This window comes from Nelusetta ayraudi, unplaced genomic scaffold (assembly GCF_046127955.1).
Source record: "Nelusetta ayraudi isolate G7.1 ecotype Tasmania unplaced genomic scaffold, CSIRO-AGI_Nayr_v1 ptg000008l, whole genome shotgun sequence".
In the NCBI taxonomy this organism is placed as follows: domain Eukaryota; kingdom Metazoa; phylum Chordata; class Actinopteri; order Tetraodontiformes; family Monacanthidae; genus Nelusetta; species Nelusetta ayraudi.
In genome coordinates, this window is record NW_027466058.1 from 1,807,793 (window position 1) to 1,833,316 (window position 25,524).

Below are 25,524 nucleotides of genomic sequence, written 5' to 3' on the forward strand. Positions count from 1 at the left end.
ATTTACACGTCTGTATTATTAACGCAGAAACAACAGTTGTATGGCATCTGACTGCAAACAAAGTCGAAAACGTTGGATGGGGCGGGGAGATTAGCGGCGCATGCTGATGACGTTTCGCATGTGCTCATACTTTTGCGCCACGTTTGTTGTTTTTTTTCGTGGAGGGTTTTTCATTTTGGCTACAAATAGCAAATCCAAATTTCAAACCGCGACACAATGTCTTTTAGCGACAGCGACGACGACTCCTCGGGGCTCGGTCTGTCCGGCCAGCCTACGCTGGAGAGCTTCCTGTTCAGTAAGAAACATTTACGCTCTTAAATCTGTTCGTCTCCTCGGCGGCGCACACGTGGGTCCCCTCCACGATGTGAATAATCCGCGTCGGTGTTTCTCCATTATCTTTTGTATTTATCCACGCCGTATTTCTTTTTAAAGATTACTAAATAAAATCTTGTCTTTGGGTCATTCTTTTCCAGGCTGCGAGCTGTCTTCCAAATTGTCGTTCTTCACTTTCCAGGAAGATGACGATGAGGACGTGGAGCATTTTCTGGAACTCCGAACAGTGTGTACACTTGTCTCTTTCTGGCGCTAATTTGTTTTGGACGATTCAACAGTTTAGCGTGTGTGTTAACCCACCAGTTTTGTTCTTTGCTCATCATTTGGGATTTTGTTGTTGCTGTTTTTCCCCCCATTCCGCCCTACAGGTTTGTCTGGGCGAGGATGCCAAGGAGGAGAGCAACGTGGTGGAGGTGACAGCCATGAACCACCAAGGAAAAACCATCTCCGTGCCCATCGCCAACCTTCACGTCAACTGTCTGCCCATGGTATAGTCACCACCCTGATTCTATCTCCGGATGTGTCTTAAATCGTTTTAGGTGCCTTGTGTCATTTAGCCGACAACCTTTTTTTTTTCCTTTTCTTATTTAATTCCTGCAGGTGAGCCTGGGAGAGTTTGAGCTGAAAGCCCCAGTGACCATTAGGCTGAAGGCTGGGACAGGACCAGTCACTGTCAGCGGCCTGCACCTCATAAGTAGCTTTCCATTTATTCAAAGTTTAAAAAAAAAAATAAAAAAAAAAATCCACTCAAAATGAGATTGTGTTGCCTTTTTTGCTTAAAAGATAAGCAACAGTTCACACTGGTTCAGGTTGTATCATAACAACTGACAACTGTTTGTTTGTTGCATACTTTATTTAAATGTAAGAAAAGTTTAAGAAAGTCATGCATTTCCAACCCTAAAGATTCTGTACTGGTTGCCTTGATAATTTTCTGGGTTGCGGTTTGGACAGAGCAAGACATTTATCTCATGGTCTGTAATATCAAGATTCTTTTCCTTAAAATAAGCAGAACACTGCAAAAAATGCCCCTAAATCAAATAATCCCATGGTATTTTTTTTTTTTAAATATATATATATATATATATATATATATATATATATATATATATATATATATATATATATATATATACATATAGAAAGATTTCATCTCGCAGTGACAAAGCTAAGATAATGTATTCATAGCTGGCTTCAGCCTGAGAATATATTGAATTTCCTGCCTTGTATTATTCACTCTCCCTTGAATTCGCTCAAACTGCATGAAAAGCTAACAGTGCCAGGAGGCCGCAACCTTTCACACTATCGCATTGGAATTTTGCACCCACTCAAAAGTGCTGAAACGCATGAATGAGGTTTCCATGTATCTTGTTCTACGCAGTGTTTCACTTTTAATGCTCCTCTCAATCTGGCGCATGCCCAGCGGCACTCTGAGGACAGGCAGCGGCATATTATGTAGTCAGTGAGAAAGTTTCCTTTATCTTTAAAGTATTACCAGAGATCAACAGAAGGCGTTTCTTTTGCAGGCTCACAGGTCAAGGAGGAAGAGTCTGACGAGGAGGGAGATGACGACGACGAGGAAGAAGATGAGGAGATTGTCCCCGTTAAACCAGCAAAGAAGAAGCAGACACAGTAAAGGGACAGTCAAGTTCCTTTTTTGTAAACAGCCCATCCATTCGTTCGAAGAAATAACACAGACTTTTGTACCAGATTATCACCTTTTTTTTTTTTGTCTAAAATAAAGAGTTCTTCTTCCACGCGGCCACGTGAGACTTTCTCTAGCGGCAGCTCAACTTTCTGTAGGAGGGAAGAGCACCATGAAATGCTTTGACGCTCTCTCCTTCTGTCAGTTTTTTTTTCATCATCACTTCTGTGTTTGACTTCAGTTGAGTTTCTTATTTCCTGAAGGTCTATCTTTGCTTTGTCATGCTACCAGGTTTTCTACCGTATGTGTTGTTGATAACAGCAATGTGGACATGGGCACTTGTGGTGGGAAATGCTCCCACCAGCGGATACAGAAAGAAGAAGTTTTGAAGTTTTCTTGTAAAAGTAAAGTTCAGTGTGTGTGTGGGGGTGGGGCTTGAAAGCTACCCGGGTGACTCGCTTATAAGTGGTGTAGTTCAGTGTATTGACTCTTGTTGTTGGCGAGAATACTGTTCTTCTTCAATGTCTGTATTTTGTATCTTTATTGAATGCAAGATATTTTGTTATGAAAGTCACCGATGCAAACAGAACCAACGATAAGCCGGTTTCAATAAATTATGTACAGTGGCACCTTTTAAAACTACTCTTGGTATCATTCGCTAAATAGGCCAAATGGATGTTGGGTTTCTGAAGTTAGGAATTCATCCAATTCCAAATGATACAGTACCCATCCGGATGGAAAATTAACAAAATAAGGACATATTCCCTTCCTGAGGTGAATTGTTTAAAGAAGGATTGAGAGTAAATTGTGTTGCCGTCATCAACACTATAGTCAGAAATCCTTTTATTATGATTCTATAAATCTGCAGTGAAGTTTGTTGTTGTCCTTGTCATTTTTTTTTTTTCAACAGACAAATAAATAACACAGTCAGAATCTAGCTGCAAAGTGCATAGTGGATGGCAACGATGAGCAGTGGCCAAGTCCTTGTTTATTTCATGTGGTCTTGTGGGTGGGAGGGGCTGTTTCTGGTGCGAAGAAACCCTGTGGTTTCTAAAGGTGTGGCTGCAGCAGACAGATAAAGCATAAATCGAAACAATTTATTTATTTGACGGTGATGAGAATAAGTGCCAATATTGAGTCCATATGTTTGCCCTGGATGCACAGCATGGGATCCTGTCTTGCTGGGAATACCCAATTTTGACCAGGAAGGAACAGTGCAGCACCTTAAGACGGCTGTTGTTCCACCTGCTCCAGTGGTATTAAGCAGCCGCCAATACATTAGAAACGCAGAAGAAGAGGGTTGGGCTGCCTTTTTAAAACAATTACACCGCAATGCTGCGTCATTACGGTGTAACTGTCAAGCCCTCAACCCAGATCAACCTCATTGGCTGGTGTTGTGCCAGCGATGTCTTCATTCTCCAGAGGAGGAAATAGGGAGAGGCAGCAACCCACGTGACACCACACAACCTGCTTCACGACTCGCCGGCGCCTTAAAGGAGTCGTGAGGGAGGTGCCGTTGAATTGCGCCACCTCCAGAGGGAGAAAAACCCTCATTGGGGGAGATGGGACAAGGCAGAGAAATCCTCTTAACGAGTAAATGTCACCTTGACTCGGAGCAGAGGTTTGCTGCTTTTTATTTTCTGACTCGTAAAACTTCATCCGGTCGCTGGATTTGTGAACCTTTGTGAAACTTTTATTAGGTGTAAGGGTTTTCTTTTACGGCCCGTTTGGTGTGTTGAGGCCTCACCTCCAAGTTCAGGTGAAGGTTGACTCTTGTCTGTTCCCTCTCAATGCTCCTGTGTCCTGCAGAATTCACTTTACAAATGATTTTAGAGATTAATATGTAGCGTGTTGAACACCACAAATATAAAAATGGTATGTAGCCATTTTCCAGGCACTCAGAGCACTTTACATTATTCCTTCACACCACATTCACACTGGTGCTGGTAAGCTACATTTGTAGCAACAGCTGCCCTGGGGCAGACTGCCAATATGCTCCTCCGACCACCAGCCAACACCACAAAGTGTGCCCAAGGACACTGGGATGGAGTTGGATTTGAACCACCAACCTTTCGGTTGCCAGACAACCCTTCCTCCTAAACTAGAGTCGCCCCAGCTCCGTCCAAACATGTGGCAGGTCAGTCTCATCTCAGCTCAGTCTGAACATTTTTTGTCTGCAGCAAATGGACACGTGACATACATCTCTAATGTTTTTTCTTAAAATACATTTTAAATATGCAGTACTTTAAATCCAAATGGAGTTTTACCATTGTAGACTTAGGCAGGTTAATGAAGTTTATTTTTGTGTCTTATAAGAGTCAATGTGTTTTAGTCCAACAGCCAAATAAATCATCAAATAAATAATTCAGTGTGCAGTTGTTTCATTAGAAGTGGAAATAAATGCATAAATGAATTATTGAACACACAATTAGATCTGAATTCTCAATTGGTGCATTTAATACAAAAAATATTATTTATTTATGCAAAAAGCTAATTTATCTAAGTGCATATATAATTATTCCATGGTTCCGAAATTGATTTTTAATTGATTTCATCGTGAATTGATTTTACGTGTTATTCTCTGCTGAGAAAAAATCCAGAATTTGACGTGACCTTGATTTGTTTCTCTTCATTTCATCAATTTTTCTTAGCTGAAATGGCCACTGTGGTCTTCTTGGTGATTTGAGCCAAACGCTCTGGCCAGAATCCTCATCACTACTCTAAAATATTCTCATCTTTCCTACTTCGATAAAGCAGTGAGTTCGGGGATTCACAGCTAAATTCAGTGCTTTATTTAACGCTGCTAAACAATTAGCAGCAACGCAGCGGGCCACAAACACAGCACCAGTACTTTGTCAGAAGGAAGCGCCTCTCTATCAATGTGCACTTTGATAAAAGGCCGGACGATGCCTGGGAAAGCAGCTCGGGGGAGTGCGATGGCCGTGCCCACACTCACTCCCACTGCCGCAAACGGCAGCTGCACAGCAGCTGACAGTTTCCCATGCGGCGAGGAGACACACAGGACCACGTAGACACTTGAAACGTGCACAGTGCGCGCTCGCTCGCATCCTGTTTCAGGCAGAGGCACGCTGGCCTCGTCGACATACATATCAGCTGTAACACACACCTGCCACTACAGAGCACAGCTGTCAAGTGCATCAGTCTGTATGCGTGACCTCACTCAGCACACACACACACATTTTCCCATACTATGGCTTGAGACATCTTTTGCACCTAAAAAACAAATGAAGTAAATGATAATGATTACCATGGCAGAAACCCACACCAGTATAAATGCTGCTCCAAGTAGCCCGACCGAAGACCACCATGGTGTCAGTCACGTCTTTGCACACCGAAAAGACGACGCGGTGACTTGCAGGCAGATTTGGCGAATCCAGCTGAGGCTTGATAGGAGTGAAATAAGGAGATCGGGACCAAGAGAAGAGGTAGGGAAACAGCTGCAACAGATGTGGAAAGTCCTGGTCCCGGTCCCAGCGGTATTAACGATACCGTCAGGAGCATTTGAGGCCATGACCTGAAAAAGTGGGACGTTCCATCAGATTCCAGGAACAAGGACCAAAGTCCAGAGAGGGAGGACTTAACCGTGCTTTGACCAGCTGCAAGAAGATCCGAGGTCTGTGAACAGAGAGTTTAAGGAGTCAAATATATATTCCAATATGTGGATTATTCAATGTTCGGTGCAAACAAGAAGATGTATTTTTAAGTGAACTATCCAGACAAGAGTGCTTATTTTTATTATTGAGATGCCTGCCTCCGTGGTCTGAAAGTTTGGGCAGCGAACCTCCCCTTTGTGATGTAATAAAGGGCGCCGCTGATGCAACACAAGCACCTCCCCCACGTTAGTGACAACACTGCCTGCCAGGTGTTCACTCCTCGCCCCTCCCCCCGCAGACTGCCTCACAGGGTTAGAATGGAAGGAACAAAGCAAAAGACAAACAGAAAAGCAGGAAGCAAAGTGTAAGCAGAGGGTTACATGTGCTGTTTCCTGGAGATCGATAATAATTTTTTGATAAATTATGGGGGCGGGGGGGGGGGGGGGGGCTTGGGGTACTCGACTGAAATCTGCGATGAAAAAAAAAAGCTTTGAAAATATGTCTAATGTGCAAAGGCTGAATATTGCAATTTCCTCTTATGCCTCGTCTTTCGGCTGTGATGTTTCCCGCTATTTAAAAATAGCAGGAATCTGATTCGCGGCTTTAAACAAAATTATTTATATGGATTAAACGATAGCGTGGCCTAATTCAGAAGATCGACTGTATGTTTTATTAATACCATTCACACAGAGGAGGAACAGCGCTCAAGGGGAATGCTAATAGGCTTACACACGCGCGCGCGCACGCACACACACACACACACACACACACACACACACACACACACACACACACACAATGTCCAATTCGTGCCATACTGTAACTAAATCTCAGCTCCTCCTCCTCCTTCTCCCCCTGCTCCCCCTCCTCGTCTGCCTGCCTGTATCCGTTCTGACGAAGACGGCCAAGTTCTGTGGAAGAGAGCGGCTCTGCTCTCTTGAATTCAAATGGAAGGGGCCGAAAAACGCCAAACCAGTTCCGGACATGAGAAGAAACAAAAATGAGTTGTTTTTTTTCTTCTTTTCTTTGCGCCATTTCAATAAATGATGCGAGCCGCTCGCCCCTCCCCTCTATTCCTCTCTTCCTCCCCTCTCCCAGACTCTCGGTCCTTGACTCCACTCCCTCCGATTCGCCTTCTGTGGAGGAGGGGCGGGCGGGAGGGCGATGATGAAAAGGAGTTTGAGTGACAGATAAGTAGATGACTGTGGTGTCCCAGCCCTCATTAAAACTCCGCGCTTCATCCGCCGTTTTTTTTTTCTTTCACCCTCCTCCTCCTCCGCAGTCAGTCCCGGCAAATGATACCCCAGGAGAGGAAGGAGGCTGAGGCGACGAGGTGGGAGGCGCCACTCATCAGTTATTCCTGTTCTCTGACCTAAGTTGACACAAGCACCAATAATGAGACAAAGAGGGACGAGACAAAGATTTTTTCTCTCTCTCTCCCTCCCTCCCTGAGAACAGGATGTTGACAAGGAAGTGGACTGTCCTAAATTGGCGGATAATGAGCGCGCCGCGTCCCCGTCCGTGACAAATCAGCGTCCGCCGCAAATCTTCCTCTGGAAAAAAACAAAAAAAACACAGGAGATCACGGACGCGCGTCCAGATATGCGGGCGAGCCGGAGATTGAGACGTGTGACTACCAGGACTTTTCCAATTCTGAACTCGGTGAGTCAACCTGTAAAAATCCCCCTCTCACTGCAAACAGACCCTGCTGCTGCCACTGCCGCTGCCTAGCAATGGCGAGGCCCTCGTCACCAACGCCACAAACAAATGAAGCGGCGTTTAAAATTTCACATGACCCCCCCCCCCCCCCCCCCCCAATTACACTGCCTTTTATTTCATTATTTCTAGACATCGAATCCGTTTAATCCACCTGTGTGAGAGGGGGAAAAAAACAAAAAAACAAAACAAAACCTGGCCAGCCTTTGTAATCCGGCGCGACTCGGCGGCCACACGAGAACTTCCCCGCGCGCATTCAGCCAGAAAGTGGGGAACGAGGGAATTGGCAAGCGCAAAACAAGAGCGCGTTGACAGTCGTTTTAGGCGCTCAAGTCTCTCAAATCCCATGACAGGACTTGATGAAGGGTATGTTTTCCTTTCTTTATTCTTTAGTTTACCGCTCGAGTGGATCGAAGACAGGTTTCTTAATTCCCGCTAGCACTCGAATCAGAGAAATTAAAGACATGAAGAGCGTCGCTGTGATTTGGGGCGAGTTAAGAGGAACGCAAGCGGGGTCAAGAAAATGTCACATGGAATTCTTGTGAAAAAAAAACAAACAAACACAGAGATTCTGAAGCCAAAACAGATTTAATACAAAGGAACAAAATTGCGATTACTGGTTACTGGGTATTTCTGGCAAATTTCTGGTCCATGCTTGGCTGCCTATGAAGCATCCATTATTCTTAGTATGGGGAAGGAAGAAAAAAAATGCTGCTGCTGCTGCAGCTGCAGCTGGCCGCGAGGAGGTTGGACTCCTGAGAGGTCACGGAGGGGGAACAGTCTGATACTGGGCATGGAGACCCGGCAAGAGCAGCGAGTAGTGACTGGGCCCCAGACCCACCATGTGATGGACCGAGGAGCCCAGGATTCGGCCGTAGCCGGGAGCAGCGTGAGGGTTGTGGGGGAGGCTGTCGGAGGAGTACGCCGACGCTGCACAGAGACCCCGGTCGGAGGGGAAGGGCTTCTTGCCGTTGTACAGCTGTAATAGTGGGGGATCGTGGGAGGCTGAGCTGGACATGTTGCTCTCTGGGAAAGCAGCATCGTATTTCCTCTTCTGCTGCCCCACGCCAGTCCCCGTTTTGGCGGCGGCCGAGCCGGCGTGAGACAGCACGATCTCCAGGATGGACTTCTCGTTGATGGGTTCTGGCGAAGCAGAGATGAGGAGTTAAGAGCGAGGTAAACACCGCAAACGGATGTTTTACTCACGTCTGACCGACGGTGAGATCTCTCACCCTGCAACATCCTGCGCAGGTTCCTCTCTCTGCTGGAGAGTTCAGACAGCAGGCGGTGGGAGTTGGCGTGCCAGTGTCTGAGCGGAGGGACGGCGGCGCTCAGGTGAAGGTTTGACCTGTGGGAAGAGTCGGCGGCACACGGACACGTTAAACCAGTCCAAGGTCAGTTTCTGAATGAGCTGACACACCCAGAAAACAGAACATTTCACAACAAAGGGGGAGTCACTCTTTTAATGTTCAGCTCCAGATAAAATTTCCGCTATTGCAGCATTCAGGATAATTCTGAGTTTCCATGGCCGTCGTCTGGGAGAGAACAATGGCGATTTTGTTAACGGTTTTTGTGCTAATTTGCCCACTTTACCTCACTTCCGGTTTATGTGGCGTAAAAAAAAAGTGTATTAGTCAATTGTAGAGCAAGATGAGACAAACACTTGAGTGTCGGTTCCATGACTGTAGCTCCTTCCTAATGGGTCATAGGGCACTTTATGTTGGTTGCCATGTCACCCATTTGTTTACCCAAATTTGAAGGACCCCAAAAGAAAAACTGTAAGGATGTTGCCACTCAATAAATTTATTTATGCAACGGTGTCAATAAAAAAAAAAAAAAAAAGATTCTACTACACTATTTTTGCACAAATCTGTATTGTTTAAGCTTTCATGGACAGTATATAAAAATGGGGCTTTGGAGGGTAAATGTGATGCTGCTATTATTTAAAGTTTTGTAATGTATTGTTTTGTATATTGTATTTTATAAGGAAAATTATTTTATTGTCAGTACTATTTGTATTATAAAATAACTATACCACCGTACGATCATCAAATCAGCATAGAGGAAGCCTGCAAACCAGTTTTTATGCAACAGCAGGGCTGAATAGAGAAGGTTGCTTTTCTATATGAAGGACTGAATGTGAGATTAACTGTTAAGATCCACTGAATTTCAAACTCTGCTGCCATGCAAGCCTATTATATTAATAAAAAATAGTAAAAACATGTGTTTGTAAGTTGATTGGAAGCGCTCACCTGTTCATTAGCAGCTGATGAGATTTCGTGTTCTGAAAAAGACAAAGGGACACAGGTCTCTGTTAAAAAAAAACAACCAAAAACTCCAACCGAATGTGCCACATGGCTCCTCGGGAACAAGCACCCCCGGCTGCTCTGCTCTGCGCACCTTCATGAAGTTCAGGCTGCCCGACCGCTGGAAGAACATTTGCAAGGAGCGGCGGAGTTTCTCCGCTTCCCGCCGCTTCTCCTTCAGCAGCAGCGCGGGCTGGGCGGTCTTGCGCACGCACGCCGCCAACGCGTCGCCGAGCATCTGCGCCGTCTCGGCCTGGTCGGCCTCCAGCAGCGCGTGCATCCTCTGGTACTGGGCCCTCGCGCGCTCCTTCAGCTCCGACACCGTGGCCTGTGCAGAGAAGCCACGTGGGAGACAGGACGCGACCTGACTTAGATTGACTGAGACGGTAAATAGAGTTTATGAGCAACAGAGCGCGCTCTATTAGCGGCATGTTAAAAATGTTATGCAACGTTGATTGTGGCTCGCAAGATGTTTCCTCGGGTCCAGTAAGGGCAATCAATTGATTTGATTTTATTACAGCTGATTTTTTTTTTCCAGCCGATTAAACATTTGACATGCAGAACGTTGCTGTGATTTGGGAAAGTTAAGAGGAACTTAAGTGGGGTCAAGTAAATGTCACATGGAATACTTGAGAGGAATGAAATAAAAACATCAACGCAGAGATTCTGAAGCCAAAATAGATTGAATACAAAGGAACAAAATTGTGATTACTGGTTACTGGGTATTTCTGGCCCATGCTCGGCAGCCTATGCCGCATCCATTTTTCTTAGCATGGAGAAAGAAAAAATGCAGCTGCTGCAGCTGTTTGTTAAACTGTTTGCTACAGTCATGCACTTTCAATACAAAAAAAAAAAAAAATCAATAAAACTATTTTTCAATCAGGATTTATTTGATTCTTCTCGCTCGTATTATTATTTCGGCACTATTTCAAGACCGGCATAAGAAAATAACTCACTAATGCCCCCCAGAACATTTAATTTCTTTCTTTAATGTAATGAAGATATTTAGACAAACTGGCCAATTTGCTCTGAGCCGTGTCCCCGCGTGCACCGCCTGCCCCGTACCTTCATCAGAGTCTTGTCCGACTCCAGCTTGGCGAGCCGCTCGTCGATGTTCACCACGCGACCATCCAGCTTCTCCTGCTGCCTCATTAGCGCGGCCTGCGGCGAGGTGACGTACCAGAGGTGGATCAGACAGGCGATTCGCAGCGGGACACAATGATAAAGAAGAAGAAGAAGAAGAAGAAGAAAGGAAATAAAGCAAACAAATGGGCCACGAATTCTGCTCTGTGACCTCAGCGGCCACTCATTAGCTGGTGAGACCTCCAGCCCAAACCAGATGAGAGAGAGAGAGAGAGAGAGAGAGAGAGAGCAGATAGGAAACAACAGCTGCCTTGCATTTATTCATTAGGAGAGCAGTTGCACAAAAACACCTCTGATTGCTACCGAGTTACATCAAGTGAAGACAATCGTGGGGAGCGGCACACCTCCTCCTCTGGCTTAATTAAAGTGAAGGGGGGGAGGAGAGAGAGAAGAAAAGAGAAAGAAGCGAACACAATTCTGCTCCATTTAGCGCGTGGCCAAGGACGTCGGACGACGTGAAAGTGGGAAACGGGGGAGGGCAGGTACGCTCGCTAATGAACTCTCTCTTAGTGCAGGGGAATGGCACCACGCCGGAGTAAGAGGAAAGCGGCTGTCATGGCAACAACCACGCTTTGTGTACATGTTCATGTGTGAATGCTAATGTTTGCGCGAGGGTGAGCGAGCGAGTGAGCGGGGGACGTCTCGCTTGCTCGCTCGCTCTCCCCCCACTCCGTGCTTTCTGCTCTTGCCACATGCGTCGCTCCCATTGTTTGCACTGGTGATGGATTGTCGTCTGTGTGTGCGCGCGCTCTTTTGCACTCCGCATGGGATGGCAGGGAAAGTCAAAGGAGTGTGCTTGCACACGCCGGGAACAGTCAGAGGGGAAGAAAGAAAGTGGGAAGAGAGAGAGAGTGAAGGCGGCAGAGAGGAACGCTGACGGAGAAAGATGCCCACAAAGTTGGTGGTGGAGTCACTCTGACAGCTGACGCTGAAAGGAAGTTCTCTTCTCTTTCTTTTATTGGCAGTTTTACTACATACTGCCTGTACAGACAGCAACCCATAATGCCTGTTACCTAAAAACTGCACAGCTGCAAGTTAGTTAGTGTTTAGGTCACACTGTCGAGTCAATCATTTACAACTTCTAGGCTGGCAATGAGAGAAACAGAATACTATTGTGATAATTACTGCTAATGCATTTGAACTTTTGCAAATGCCAATGTTGATGTTAATGTAACAACACTGATGCGTCTCAAGCCTGCTGTTCAAGTTCCCAGAAATGAAAACGCCCCATCATTTGCTGCTTTTTCCACTTGCTCCACTGTTTAAAAATTGTATGCTAAAACCACACCCCAAGACTCCAAGATGGCAGCCCACACATTTCAATGAAGTTGCTCACCCAGCGCATACACAGATTCAATCACGTTTCAGGTCACAGTCGTCCTTGTCAGCCGTTTTAAATGCGTTTATTTTTGTATTGCGGTCTATAGGAAAAATGCTTTTTGGGCCCATGGGATTTTTTTGGGTGCAGTACCTCAAGTGGCCACTGGGAAAAATCAGCGCACCGCCATATTGCCAGTCCGGTATCCAGTTCTTATAATAGATCCATGGCTAAAACACAGTTTCCAGTGATGACACGAAGGGCGCCGGTGCCTAAACTGACAGCCAGGTGTTTGTTCCACCCAGTCGACCGCCAGTCGGCTCTCGGCCCCGCCTATCCAAACACAGAAGGTCAAATGGAGCATCTGCTCTCTCCCCGTTTGCAATATGCCGGTTTCCCCTTTTCCGCTATTACTATTTGTGTGAGGCTGCTGAACTGAACTCTGCCTTCCTCATCTGACAGCGTTTCCCCTAGAAGTCCGTTGCTGGTCACATTGTGTGCAGAAAGAGTCAGGAGGGGCTGCGTGGGAGGGTGGGGGTTGGGCAGGGGGGGGGGGGTCGGTTCTGCTTGCTGATCCCCATTCCGTTGCTACGTGAGAGCCTACCTTTATCGAGATTAAATCTGCCGACCGTGGCTCTTCTTCCCACCCACTGTCCCATTTAGGCACCCAGGCACCCAGGGGTTGCCAGGAAACTCCTGTTTAAATGAGGAGCCCGAGGGTTCCGACGGAACAGAGAGCCTCTTTCACAATCAGCCGACAACTGTTCCCCTTTCGCCCGATGTCAACGGACGGCCCACTGCATTCTGGGGAAGTGACTAACTCCAAGGCGCACGCAAGGAAACGCAAACAGCCGCGGCTGCCACGAGGCGCCGAGTTGCGTGAGAAAGCCAAAGGTGAGGCCGCGTGGGACGGCTCCTCCTCTCAACCGGGGAGTGGAAGCAGGGTGATGTGTGACTACATTAGTCTCCTGTTCCTGCATCGGAACGGCCGGCGCGCTTCCGTGTGGTCGGCTGTTAAAAGCCTTCCATCTGAGCCAAAGGTAACCAAGGATATGAGCCCAAAAGCAACAAGAGTGCCGCCAGGGGAATTTTAAAATACCCCCCCTTTTAAAAAAAAAAAACCCAAAATAGAGCAGAGCTCTTTCAACGAGTAATGAAGAGACTTCAGCTTCAGATTACTCGGTCAAATGACGTGGTACACCGGGAGAAAACTTCGGCCCGGCGCCGTATTTATCAGGAAAGCTCGGCGTGTCGGAAGGCCCGAGCGTTGACAGCGATGACTTAAAATAGTCAGAAACCTCTGACTTGTGGGTGACTCCATTTTCCCTGCGAGCAGCGCCGGAGCTGGGGGTGGCTGCGTTCGTCTGTGTGCAGAGAGCAGCTGTGAAATAGGCTGAACAGACATCTTTTGTCCCAAACATAGCTTGGAAGCAGAGCGCCAGGAATCAGAAGGAAAAAAAAACAAAAAAATTACATTTTGTCGTCTGCAACATTTCCAACTGGAATGAAAGCACATCAAAACCACCTATTTCCTGCTCTTTGTTTTTCATCCCAGACTCCAGTGAGGCAGACTTGCATGTTGACTCCAGAAAATGCTCCATTTAGCCCTCTGTTTGTAGCCTACCAGAAAAACAGCACTGTGTTTTAACTTCCTGCCAAAAACGTTTTATTTTTCACGTTTGTGAAGGAAACAAATATCAAACGAGCGCGAGGTGATCTCAGGGGGCGGCACGGACACCGAGCTGAGGGTTCTACCGCTAACCTGGTAGAAGAACCAACTGAGGTAGGTGTCAGTGCCCTTTGTGACATCACAAGCGGTTGTTTTCCCAGACACAATGACGCAGAGGATACAATAACTGACAGAGATTAGTGTCAGAGGACACACTATTAAAGGTGACTTTTGCATGGTGTGGGATCTTTAAAGGTCACATGGTTCTTCTCCTGCCCTCCACATTCAAGATGAGGACAGACATGAAAACTGCGAACCGACTTAAAAACCTCAGCACACAGGTGGCCTCCAGCTGCATGGATGTCAACTGAGATTTGCACAAATTAACACTATAGGCGCAATAATGTTACATTACAGTTGACTTATGCCTCAATCGTCTCAAAACCTTCAACTTCTCACCTCCCGGAACCTCACATTCCCATCTTTCATCCGTTTCCTCATGGGCCAAACCTGGAAAACCAATCAAGTCCGGTAACGTAAATAAACTGCGTGCGCTTCAGGCCGCACCGTGCAGGCGACATCATCTCCTTGGGGGCGTGGGGGGGTTCAGATTGCATCACGCCGTTCACCCGGGGGGCACACAGCGGCTAATGTGAGGGCGCGTCGGAATGGAATGCGCGGCTCGATTGAGGTTATGGAAGTGGCATGTGGCGCACGCAGGCAGGCAGGCAGGCGTGTGTGTGCATGTGCGCGCTCCCTCGAGGGGTTGCAGTGGGGGGGGTGCGGCTGCTTTCACCTGCCCACCTCTTTCGCATCAGATGTGAATAAAAAAAGAGGCAAAGCGAGCAGGCTTTTATACACTAATGTACAGAGGGAGGAGGGGAGGGGGATAGAAAAGCTTTTATGAAAGAGTAATGCGTCTGTCGGATCTTTTAAAAGTCCACAAATCAGTGAGAGTAGACGGCTGGGGTGGGGTCGGGGGTGGGCGCCTCTCCACGTACCTGGATCTGCAAGCGCCTGGCGTTGACGTCGCAGACGGCGTGCCTTTGGTTCGTGCAGTGGGAGATGCAGCAGAAGGGACACAGGGCCACCTGCTCCTCCTCGCAGTGGAACAGCCTGTACTCCTCGTGGCTGGGACACGTCCAAGCGCTCAGCTCCTCGGCGTCCACCAACAGGTGCCCCGGCGCCGCGCACGGCTGCTGCAGGTGCGCCTGGACGTGGGCCTGGCAGCAGGGCTCCTTGCAGCGCAGGCACACCTTGCGCGCCGGCAGCGGCGGGCCGCGGGCGCAGAGTGCGCAGTCCAGCGAGGCGGCCACCTTGCCGGAGCTCAGCGCGTTAAAGCGCATCACTATGTTGGCCAGCTTGGAGTTCCTCTCCAGCGGGGGCTTCTGCTCGTAGTGGTGGTTGCACTCGGGGCAGCGGACGGCGGCGGCGTGTTTGGCCCACGCCTCGGTGATGCAGCCCTTGCAGAAGTTGTGCCGGCACGGCAGCTGGATGGGCTGCTCGAAGACATTGAGGCAAATGGGACACAGGAGCTCCTCTTCCAGGTTGTTTTCCCAGCTCGCGTCCATGGCTTTGGCTGGAATCCAATCTGGTCCTTGTGACTGGAAGGGGACAAATAAAGAGAATGACTTGTTTATTAAATGTGAGGCCCTGCTGAAATTCGTAAAGAAACGTCCTTGAGAGAACTTGGTCCAACTAACTTTCATTTTCATTTTAAATGTCATATTTTACAACCCTTTTCCCATCTTTATCCTTCACCACAGACTCTAGTGGATGCAGCTTGACATGATAAATTATATTAAAAAAAAAAAAAAAAAAAAACTACAACAACAAGATATGTTGCTGTCTGTTTACAGCCTGTCACAAAAACATAAATTTTGCTTCCTATCGTTGCCCTTTGAAACTTCGCACGTAGCTGATTTACAATTTCACTTGTGCACATTGGAACCGCTGTGAAACTCCCACCAGCCTCCAAAAACAGGACTTGGAAAATGTGTTCAGCAGTATAATAAGCTTGTGACTTGAAGTTGGGGAATTCATAACATGGCAACACAAGCTGCGGTGCATAACAGAGTGATAAGACAACTACAGGCAGCCTCGGTGTCGCAGTCAAAACAGGATTGTGACACTCGCATTGGACTGAGTGCAAGGTCACGCTTGCCAGAAGTCCACAAAGAATTTCCACACAGACAAATTAAACACACTCGGCGTGATCGCGTGGAGGAAAAGAAATGGCAACAATTTGTTTTTTGTTGTGCTCAGCAGACTGCGGTGACTCGGATTTAACAAACCAGTCTAATAAATTGATGATTGGCCTTGAGCAGGATTAATAATTGAGCCTCTGAACTGCTGACTTTTGGCTGAACGTGTCTGCAACAACAAAGAGTGGAATTGGAGAACCCCCACTCGTGAATGGTTAACATTCGAACATCACAAGGACAGTCAACCATCAACTTTATTTAGTTGTCAAGAGATGAAAAATCCTACTTGCATTAAAAGTCACACTTTCAAAAACCCTCTTGACTCCTGCTCAGTCTGTTTCAGCAAAAAGCCACTCACTCCGGGAATCTGCCTCAACTAAACCCCCCGAATGAAGCCAAAGTAAACAGATATTAGCCATGTCATCATAAAATACTGTGTTTTTCCACTAACTTGAACGAGCAGAGAAACCAAAAACACAACACGACTTGCAGCTATGTCTCAGCAACAACAACAAAAAAAGGCTGATCATCGTGGCCACATGAACCTGATTGTTTTCCCCACTGTAGTTCAACAACCAGCTAAAAATACCTTTGCCTTCGCACTTTAGCTGTTCTCTCAAACAAACACACGCCAACACCAAACATTTGCCTTAAAAAAACCCCACCTTTGTTGTGGTTCAAGTCTATCTGCGCTGTAACTACGACAACCACTGACGCATTTTTTTTTTCTTCTCACTCTGGCCGAGTCGCCAGTTAACGGGGTCGCTCATTAATCCGAAACACCGGTGCACCTAACAGCGCCGCAGAGCTCCGTACCCAGCCGGCGATGAGCGCAGCTCCCTCCGGTCAGACCGCCAGCCGTCCGTCCGTCCGTCCGCCCCGCGAGCCTCCGTCTGTGTGGTTGGTTCCCCCCCGCCCCCCCGGAAGTCGACGCGATCTCGGCTGTTTTCTCTCGACTCGGCAACAACTCCGTGGTTGTTGTTTCCGACCGTGAAGCGCGGCCAGGCTGAGAAGACTGGTCGGTGTGGAGGTCACAGTCACTCGGTGCTTCTCACGCTGCCTCAGGACCCCTCCACCACTCCAGCAGCACCGTCACACAATTGATAAATAGACGGGGAGGAGCCGGCAGGAAGCAGCCGAAGAGAGCGGCCACAGCAAACTCTACCGGAGAGATGGTGAATGAGCACAAAAGCCCAGTGTGGATTCTCTTTTATTTTCCTCTCTCTCTCTCTCTCTCTCTCTCTCTCTCTCTCTCTCTCTCTCTCATATATATATATATATATATATATATATATATATATATATATATATATATATATATATATATATATGTATGTATATATATATATATATATGTATGTATATATATACATATATATATATATATATGTATATATATATATACATATATATATATATGTATATATATGTATATATATACATATATATATATGTATATATATATATATATATATATATGTATATATATATATATATATATATACACACACACACACACGATATATGTACATATGATGTATATATACGATGTATATATATGTATATATATATATATATATGTATGTATATATATATATATATATGTATGTATATATATACATATATATATATATATGTATATATATATATACATATATATATATATGTATATATATATATATATATATATATATATATATATATATATATATATATATATATATATATATATATATACACACACACACACACGAAACGTGGTTATTATTACACTTTAACATGCAATGAAGTGTGGACCTGGCAAATTTGAACGTTAGCCTGATTTAACATGAAGACCTCCAGTATTACATCTCTCACTCAAAGATGCCCAGGGCATCTCGGGCCACATCACACTATTATAACAAAGCTATCTGTTCCCACAGTATAGACTTTGCAAATAATGTTAATGTTATTCATATTTGAAAGCAACTGCAAAAAGATTTTTCCTTAATGTGGGGCCTATTAAGCAGTCATAATCATATTTATAATATAACATTGCAAAATATACATTACTATAATTCTCTTGTTTTTACCTCATTGGAACTTATCTTAATATTTAAAAAAAATTCTCCTGGTGGTGGTATTTGTGTGAATTGATGAGTAAACTGGCACTGCCATTTATAGACAGGCTACTTGAGTAAACATTCCCTAGATGTATTTTTAGTGTTGCAGCTTTATTTGTGTACATATCTACACTCTTTAATGCACTTGGGATTACAATCAGTCAGTTCAGTCAATAAGATAGAAATCACAAAATACATATCGTCTAGACTTTTAAACCTTTGACACTCAAAGTAAGACACTCATGTTCTACAAGCCCAATTCTTTAAAGACATCGTAGCAATATTTTTCATCTCAGTTTTGTGTTTAACTGGAATGCAATTTCTGTATCAAAAAAAACCAAACACTTGGCACGGCAGCCTCAGACTTGGAGGGATGTGTCAAGAAGCCAAAGGCAGCATTGGGAGTCAACAGAGGTTACGTGGTCATTATTACCTCAAGGCACTGAGCATTTTTGATGCTAATACTCATCTTTTAAACAAAGGCCATCCTTAGAAAAGACTGAACATAAATTCCAGGTTTTTAAACATTTGTAACAGATAGTGTTATATTCTTAAACAAACATTTTTTTTTAAAAAAAAGAAAAAAAAAGGAGAAAAATGTTGGCGTCACGTTCTCGGCACAGGTGCTAAAACCCCTTGACAAATAAGAAACAGCAGAGATGCCTGTGTGATGTTACGGATAAAAGCTCATCACAGCACAGCCTGCCTGCCTCTGCCATCAGTGAGTCAAGACAAATACATACAAAGACACAGACGGTACTGGCAGTTCACTGCCAACAGTTGAAACTTTGGTGAGACCACAAAAAAAAACTTAAAAAGTGTAAAAAAAAAAAAAAAAATGTCCAGCATTTGTAAATATACATAAAAACACTGATAAAGGTTCAATTTGTAACATGTTCATCCTTTCTAATGGTAAAGGAATAAATAGAGCTGTGTGGGAGCAGCACCCTGGTCATCATCCGGGACACATCCTCAGACATAATAGTAAACGTTTCTTTTATCTTGTGGGTTCAATGCTGTTGTGCACGACAGCTCGAGAGTCACCTTAATGGATGTTTTTACAGGTTTACCGTCTGCGAGACTGGTGTCGACATTTTCAAAGGCACTGACGCCACAGAGAACATACAAAAACAGTGCGGCTGGTCTGAGAGCTCTTTCAGAAAGTTCATCTGAGGGAGTGAAATGGGTTCCCCCGCAGGTGCATCATGGAAAAGCTGCATCATCTCGCCCAGAGAGTTTCTGCCTGGTCGAGGAGGTCTCTCGTTCACGACGTCCCACGGTGGAAGGCTTTGTGTGTGGGTTGCTTTGTTGGCATTTTCTTGCGATTATGTCTTTTGTTGTTGTTGCCGCCGTCTCATTGCAGCGGATTATCAAACACAGAGTCTGGCAGAACAGAAATCTTCAGCTTCTTTTCTGGCCAACTGTACTCTTTCGGTAGCTTCGCCTGGATGAACGGAGAGCGTGCAGATTTTAACAACAGGGTCGACGAAATGCGGCAGAAATTGCAGCAGCTCTTCACTGACCTCTTCGCGGCTGCACAGGTCTTGTATATCCCCGAGCATCTGTTCCACAAACTCTTCGGTCAACAGTATCTATACACGAGAAAAAGCTGGTTCAAAAACACACACACACACACACACACACACACACACACACACACACACACACACACACACACACACACACACACACACACACACACACACACACACAAAAACTTTATACTAACGAATTGATGCATACCTGGAGCCAGGGGCCGTGGGCTGCGTACGGATGCTCTTCGGTGGCGAACGCTCCTTCCACCCCCGTGGACACGAAAGTGATGGCCGTGTCGCCGTTGATGCTTTTGTAAGTGAAGTGTCTGCCGTGGAGCAGCCGACCCCTGCAGGCGACCGACACAGCGGGTTATGACGATTGCCGGCGTTCTTTTGGTGACGGGAAGAAAAGGGGGATTATTTTTGCAAACTGAGCAGAACGGCGGCAGTACCGCAGACAGAGGGGCAGCAGCGTGCCCGACTCCTGGTTGAATTTCAAGTGGACGCTCTCCAGCTGCCGTGTCCGCACCAGTTCGTGCGGGACGATGGCCGCGGAGCTCTCGCTCTCTAAGCTGTCTTTCCGACTCCTGAGGAAATAGGGGAAGAAGAGGAGGCGGATTATAGTTTTGAGATCACAAAATGGAACGGGGAACGTCGCAAACACGAACGTCTGTCGCGAGCAAGCAGACAACGGCGTGTCAGATGCGTCAAACTGGCGCAGACACTGCAGAGTTTTACCGTGGGTGCAACTCTGGGCTGAAGTGACTGCGCTGCTGTGTGGGAGGAACACTTACTGAGGTCTCTCGTGGCTCTGTCTCTGGCTGTTGATGGGTGGCAGCGTCGCTTTGCTGTTAAACTCCAGTCCCTTTCTCAAGGTCTCCCTGATCTGCTCCGTGTCTGTCAACACACCAAAGAGCTGCATAAGCTCTTCCAACCGCACACACTTTTCTTTTCTCCTTTGGTTGTGGTGAGAGGGAGTTGGGCGACAGTGTGGCCGAGTAATCTATGACTAAGTAATCCACCATTGTAATTAAACTACTTTTTAAATAACAGAGTAATGTAATGGGATTACTGTGGGAAAACTGGTAATTATATCATAATTACTTGATCAAGTAACGTGTCCGTTACCTTTCCAAAATATTTTGCAAGCTAAAAATGTCCGATCCACAAAATGTCTGAAATTTTGGAAGATTACCAAAAACAACAATGTCACAAGGGCTGTGCAAAAAGGCACCAGTGCTGTACATGACTTTGTTCTGTGAAATGTGCAGTTTGTGTTCAGAGAGCAAACATTCATTCATGTTAAGAGGACAGATGCAATATTTGCAATTGCAAAATTTGCACTTTAATAAAGTTCATTCCAAAACACTGAGCAACTGTAACTAAAGTTACTAGTAAAAAGTAAATGATTACTTTTGAGACAAAGTAGTTAAAGAAGTAATTAGATTACTTTTTAAGGAGTACTCAGTAATCAGTCGATGGATTACTTTTATGGAGTAATCCGAACAACACTGCTGGGCGAGGTGAAGTTATCCCACGAGACGTTGCGACCACCTGCGCTACCTGATCAGAGCGGCCGTACCTTTGTCTGAGAGCCTCCGCGGCTGCGACCCGATGCAGATGGAGCGGCTGTCCTCCTCGTCCTCTGGCGGGCGACTCAGATCGTCCCACACACACTTTGCACTGACCCCGCTCAGGTTTGATCCCTCCGTCTCAATGCCCTGGTCCACTCTCTCCTGCTTGGATGAGCAACAAGTAAACGCAATAATTAACACTAGTTGACGCCGGACGGTAGTTCAAATGCTGTTGACTTGCAGTGACTTCAAAATGCACAGCTCGAAAAATTGTTGTTTTATATCAAATTTTCCCTTTTAACAGTTGGTTTCTTAATCTAGACTAGTCCGTGACCTTAACTTTTAATAAGAAAACATCTTTCACCGTCAGGCATCATTCCAAAAATATATTACGGAAATTCCTCTGAAGAAGGAGGAAGACAAAATTAAAGAGAAGCAGTTCATGGTGGGGAAAATACAGATCGCACATTCTGAAGAATTCCATGATGATTTAAGCCTTACTTGTAGATGTGGATCAATGTCAAAAATGGTCTCCCCTCTTCTCATGTCGGTGATCAGCCAGGGGCCGCCAGCTCTGCGTATGGTACAATAATCAGCGTTAGATACATACAGTTAGTAAATGATTAATACTGATTTAACACTGTGTTTTAGAGCCAATAAAGCAAGCATTTGTTATCTGAGTTCAATGAACAATAAACTGCACTATTACTTCAACTGTCACTGTACTTACTGAGCTTCTACGATACAAATTTACTAAAACTAAATATCTGAATGTGCCATAGCTCACATCTAAATTGTGAAAATCCAATTTTGAAAAATATAAAATTATAGAGAAAGGAAAAATACAACAGAAAATTATGTGGCTGAAACACGTAAACCTTTGAATTAGGTTGAATTAGGTAGCAGACTTGGTAGAAAAAAATAAATAAAGCCAGTGACAAATCTTTTCTGAACTGATTCATTCCTGTACTCACACTCTAACTCCACGCATCAGCTCCAGGATGCCTTGGCCATTCCACTGTTGTGCAGCTTGTAGCTCCTCTGTGCACACACCCACAATCTAGAAGAAACAGCATAAATCAGCAAAAAAGGTGTTGACTACAGCTGTTCGGAGCCAATTTCTTCCATAGAAACAGAAAACTAAACACAGAGTTGGATGCAAAACTTTGACACCTTATGGGACAGAAAAAAAAAATAAGAGCTTGTTTTGAAATGTTACCTGGAGGAAGCTGACTGTGCCAAACGGGGTTTGAATCGGCAGCATTTGAGGATCCTCGGTGAGCAACATGTGCTGGATACGTGATTCGCTGTTATCCAGGGGACTGTGCCACGACACATGATCTCCACTACAAAATGTGTTTTCTGTAGGACAAAAAAACAAACAAACAGAGATTTCCTTTTTTTAACGCACATGTTTACACACATGCAAAGATTTCAAATTTTTCCATGAGGCTTCCATCTGCATTGTGCATTTGGACCGGTGCCTTCATCCACCAATGGAAAGCGGTCATACTTTCCAACTCCTTGTTATTCGACAGTACAGGGGCTTCTGAAGGAAAGTTGCAATAACAGGAAGAGGGATGACAGATAAGGAGAATGAGTAACAGAGGAAAAAAAAAAAAAAAAAAGGGAGCGGACTGCACAAAGTAAAACACAAAACAACGCTTCCACTGTGATCATGGTCGTCTTGGGGGGTCATATGCAGCCAGCGAGCATTCGCTACGGGAGAAAAATGGGGGTGATGACGGCCAGGAGTCGTCATTCATTTAACTCAGGAGCTCAGCCCACCCAGGCGCAAATTGACCCCAGCTGGAGCGAAGGGATGGGATGGGACGGGTGGAGAGAGGAGAGGAGCTGCCTCTGCGTCTGCACGGCTCATAAATGGCCCCTTGTCCCTTTTCACTTCACAACGTCTTATTCACATTAACGCTGCCTTCACACCAGATCCAACGTCGCAATTAAAATGCAGCCTTTCCAAGTCGTGTTTGATGGGACACCCGGCGGCATTGATTAAACTTTTTGGCTGCTGCAGTCCCACTGTCACGCTTCGGCTGCCAATCACTTGTCTCGGCAGCAACACAGCAAACCACATGACTCCACGTCACACAGTGGATCCCTTTAAGTTAATTAGAAGACGCCCCGGGCGAGATTTCATGGGAGCACAGATTCAAACACTCTCTGATTGCTGATACAAACCTCTCCTAAAATACACACTGAAACTGTGACAGGATGTCACAGGATGACGTCCTGTCACAGGATGTCTAAGGTGTCTAATCTTCAACATATTTATAATAATTGCAAGCAATAACAAGAGATGTAGACCCTTCATCGTTGGACACAGCCATTTTGCCAAGTTTCAATCGAGCTCCGATCAAAGCTGCTTGGTTGGTCTGACCATTACGTTACAGATGACTTTCTGAGTTGTGATGGAAGGAGGAAGCAACTGCTGTGAACAGCCATTAAAAGCACAGGAAGAAGACATTCATGAAAGGCAAGATCAAGCCCAATTGTTGCTGTGGGGGAAAAAAAAAATACACAGCAACTGTGGTGGTTTTACATTAAAATGAGAACAAAGAGCAGCAACAAGGACTTTGGTGGTGTCGAAGATACCGACAAATGCTACAGAGATTGTGTCACCTCTAATACCAAAAGCCAATCTCAAGCTGTTGCTACTTGGTTTAACATAAAGGTTCTCTCATCATCTTCCATTTCTTATTTGTATTATGCCTTCCCTTTTAAAATGTCTTTATAGGTTCTTTACACAAATTGGCAAGTGAAATGAATCTATCTTTTTTAACCAGGGAAACATTCCATGGAATGTGCCTGCAAAAGTACCAAGTAAGTATTTAGAACCATTTCAAACTTTGCTTTTCAAAATAGCAAATAATCTCACCGTGAAAATGATCAAATATCATTGCTACATAAATGTGAAATTTAAGCGCTGCATTCCTTTGATGTGACCTTACCTGACTGAAATACATATCGAGCCAGGCCTTGCATAAGCTCAGCTGGCCACGTCGGTGGTGCCGTCTCTCCCACTTCTCTTTTAAGTCTGAATGTGAGCTCAAAGCCAAAACCGCTGGGCCCATCTGACCCTGTAAATCTAAAAACCACACACACACACACACACACACACACACACACACACACACACACACACACACACACACACACACACACACACACAGACTTTAGAAGTTGTTCTGTTCTTGAGCCCCTTTGTTATGTCAATGTGAGTTGTGAAAGTCACTCTGATGTGACACTGAGATGATAATATTGGCTCATTACTCGCATAGTTAGTCAGTAGGTGGTCTAGTACCAAAGGCAAAAGGCAAAGGCAAATGCAAATGCAAAGGCTTTTGAAAGTTGTTGTTGTTTTTAACTTTACCAAATATATTATGGAAAGAAGGAAACGTAAACAAATATTTTAATCTCAAACAAGTATCAAGCCTCTGAAGACCTCTGCAACACTGCTGTGCTGGTATACTTACTCATGAACTCTGTTATCTCCATACAAATCACTCAGTCCAAAACTGACGTAGTGCCAATGTTCCTGGATATCCTGTGCCGGACAGCCCATACTCCTGTACATACTGATGTAGTCTAAAGGGTCCGGCCCCCCTAACCTGTGAAATGCAAGGAAATGCGCTATTTGAATTGAAAATAAGGTAACAGGTCAACAACCATATCAAAAAGTTATCAGGAAGTGTGTTCACTTGTCACCCCGAACAGCTCAGTTGTGGTACTGTTTTTGAAACACTTGTCTGACAGCTAATAGTCTGATAGAGACGCCTTATTTCATTGGTGGAACTTGGCCCTGAATGTTAAAACTCAGTGTAGCGCAATAACAGTATCTCGGTAACTGTAGTGCTAACAGCTAAAAAAGAAAGTTAGCCTAGCCGCTAAGCTAACTGATGGCGAGCCACCACTGTGCCAGATGCTGGAGAAACAAAGTCGCTCCTCTGTGTGACAGTGCAGCAAAAAAAACGTCTGTTACTTACCAATATTTTACAATGGCTGTAACTTGAAGTGGGTTTGCCTGCTCGGGGTAAAGCCGCCTACATTCTCCGTAGATAGCCTGCAGTCCAGGGGGAAACAGTGGCACCATCCCATGGGCTGGAGCACCGCTGGTAGGCCGTACCTCATCCATGCCAAGGCCTTGAGCAAGGTCTTCTTTTAAAAAGTAGCTATGGCCAAATATTATTGTTACCTTCCCCGGTCCAACAAAAACAGACGATCGCAATGCAAAGAGGCTTCAGAAAAGTAATAATGTCCAACGAAACAGAGGTTGAACCCCGATCGTTGAACTACTCCCAGCAGGGACGCAGCCTGTTGCACACATCCCGACAAAAATCCCACCTACGCATT

At 45.3% G+C, this 25,524-nt stretch overlaps 3 protein-coding genes and 1 long non-coding RNA gene across 7 annotated transcripts; 1 reads left to right on the forward strand and 3 right to left on the reverse strand.

The window, feature by feature from the left end:
* The first annotated feature begins 111 nt into the window (after positions 1 to 111).
* npm3 (nucleophosmin/nucleoplasmin, 3) lies at positions 112 to 2,614 on the forward strand. The gene is made up of 5 exons (XM_076018611.1): positions 112 to 295; positions 474 to 559; positions 702 to 821; positions 934 to 1,027; positions 1,857 to 2,614. The coding sequence occupies exons 1-5, from the start codon at positions 217 to 219 to the stop codon at positions 1,964 to 1,966; spliced, it is 489 nt and encodes a 162-aa protein (XP_075874726.1). The 5' UTR covers positions 112 to 216; the 3' UTR covers positions 1,967 to 2,614.
* Positions 1,467 to 5,251, reverse strand: LOC142883601 (uncharacterized). Its single transcript, XR_012926063.1, has 2 exons — positions 3,723 to 5,251; positions 1,467 to 3,037 (listed from the first exon to the last, which is right to left on the reverse strand). It is a non-coding gene; the product is annotated as an uncharacterized LOC142883601 (long non-coding RNA).
* A 9-nt stretch (positions 5,252 to 5,260) lies between these two features.
* On the reverse strand, positions 5,261 to 17,082 carry LOC142883599 (E3 ubiquitin-protein ligase TRIM8-like). Of its 3 annotated transcripts, none has more exons than XM_076018608.1 (7): positions 16,762 to 17,082; positions 14,743 to 15,345; positions 10,677 to 10,772; positions 9,706 to 9,939; positions 9,558 to 9,589; positions 8,512 to 8,653; positions 5,261 to 5,611 (listed from the first exon to the last, which is right to left on the reverse strand). In XM_076018608.1, exons 2-7 carry the CDS (start codon positions 15,310 to 15,312, stop codon positions 5,309 to 5,311), a joined length of 1,377 nt encoding a protein of 458 aa, XP_075874723.1. In that variant the 5' UTR covers positions 15,313 to 15,345; positions 16,762 to 17,082; the 3' UTR covers positions 5,261 to 5,308. The 3 variants fall into 3 exon arrangements, with proteins under 3 accessions (XP_075874723.1, XP_075874722.1, XP_075874721.1); XM_076018607.1 differs by lacking the exon at positions 5,261 to 5,611 and adding an exon at positions 7,875 to 8,448 and having other exon boundaries at positions 8,538 to 8,653; positions 16,737 to 17,061; XM_076018606.1 differs by lacking the exon at positions 5,261 to 5,611 and adding an exon at positions 7,875 to 8,448 and having other exon boundaries at positions 8,538 to 8,653; positions 16,762 to 17,058.
* Positions 17,083 to 18,137: 1,055 nt separating this feature from the next.
* sufu (suppressor of fused homolog (Drosophila)) lies at positions 18,138 to 25,524 on the reverse strand. 2 transcript variants are annotated; one of them, XM_076018613.1, is made up of 12 exons: positions 25,158 to 25,524; positions 24,648 to 24,782; positions 24,123 to 24,259; positions 22,376 to 22,518; positions 22,131 to 22,216; positions 21,658 to 21,730; positions 21,165 to 21,318; positions 20,377 to 20,479; positions 20,035 to 20,169; positions 19,791 to 19,929; positions 19,571 to 19,639; positions 18,138 to 19,491 (listed from the first exon to the last, which is right to left on the reverse strand). In XM_076018613.1, exons 1-12 carry the CDS (start codon positions 25,304 to 25,306, stop codon positions 19,402 to 19,404), a joined length of 1,413 nt encoding a protein of 470 aa, XP_075874728.1. In that variant the 5' UTR covers positions 25,307 to 25,524; the 3' UTR covers positions 18,138 to 19,401. The 2 variants fall into 2 exon arrangements, with proteins under 2 accessions (XP_075874728.1, XP_075874727.1); XM_076018612.1 differs by having other exon boundaries at positions 21,165 to 21,321; positions 25,158 to 25,523.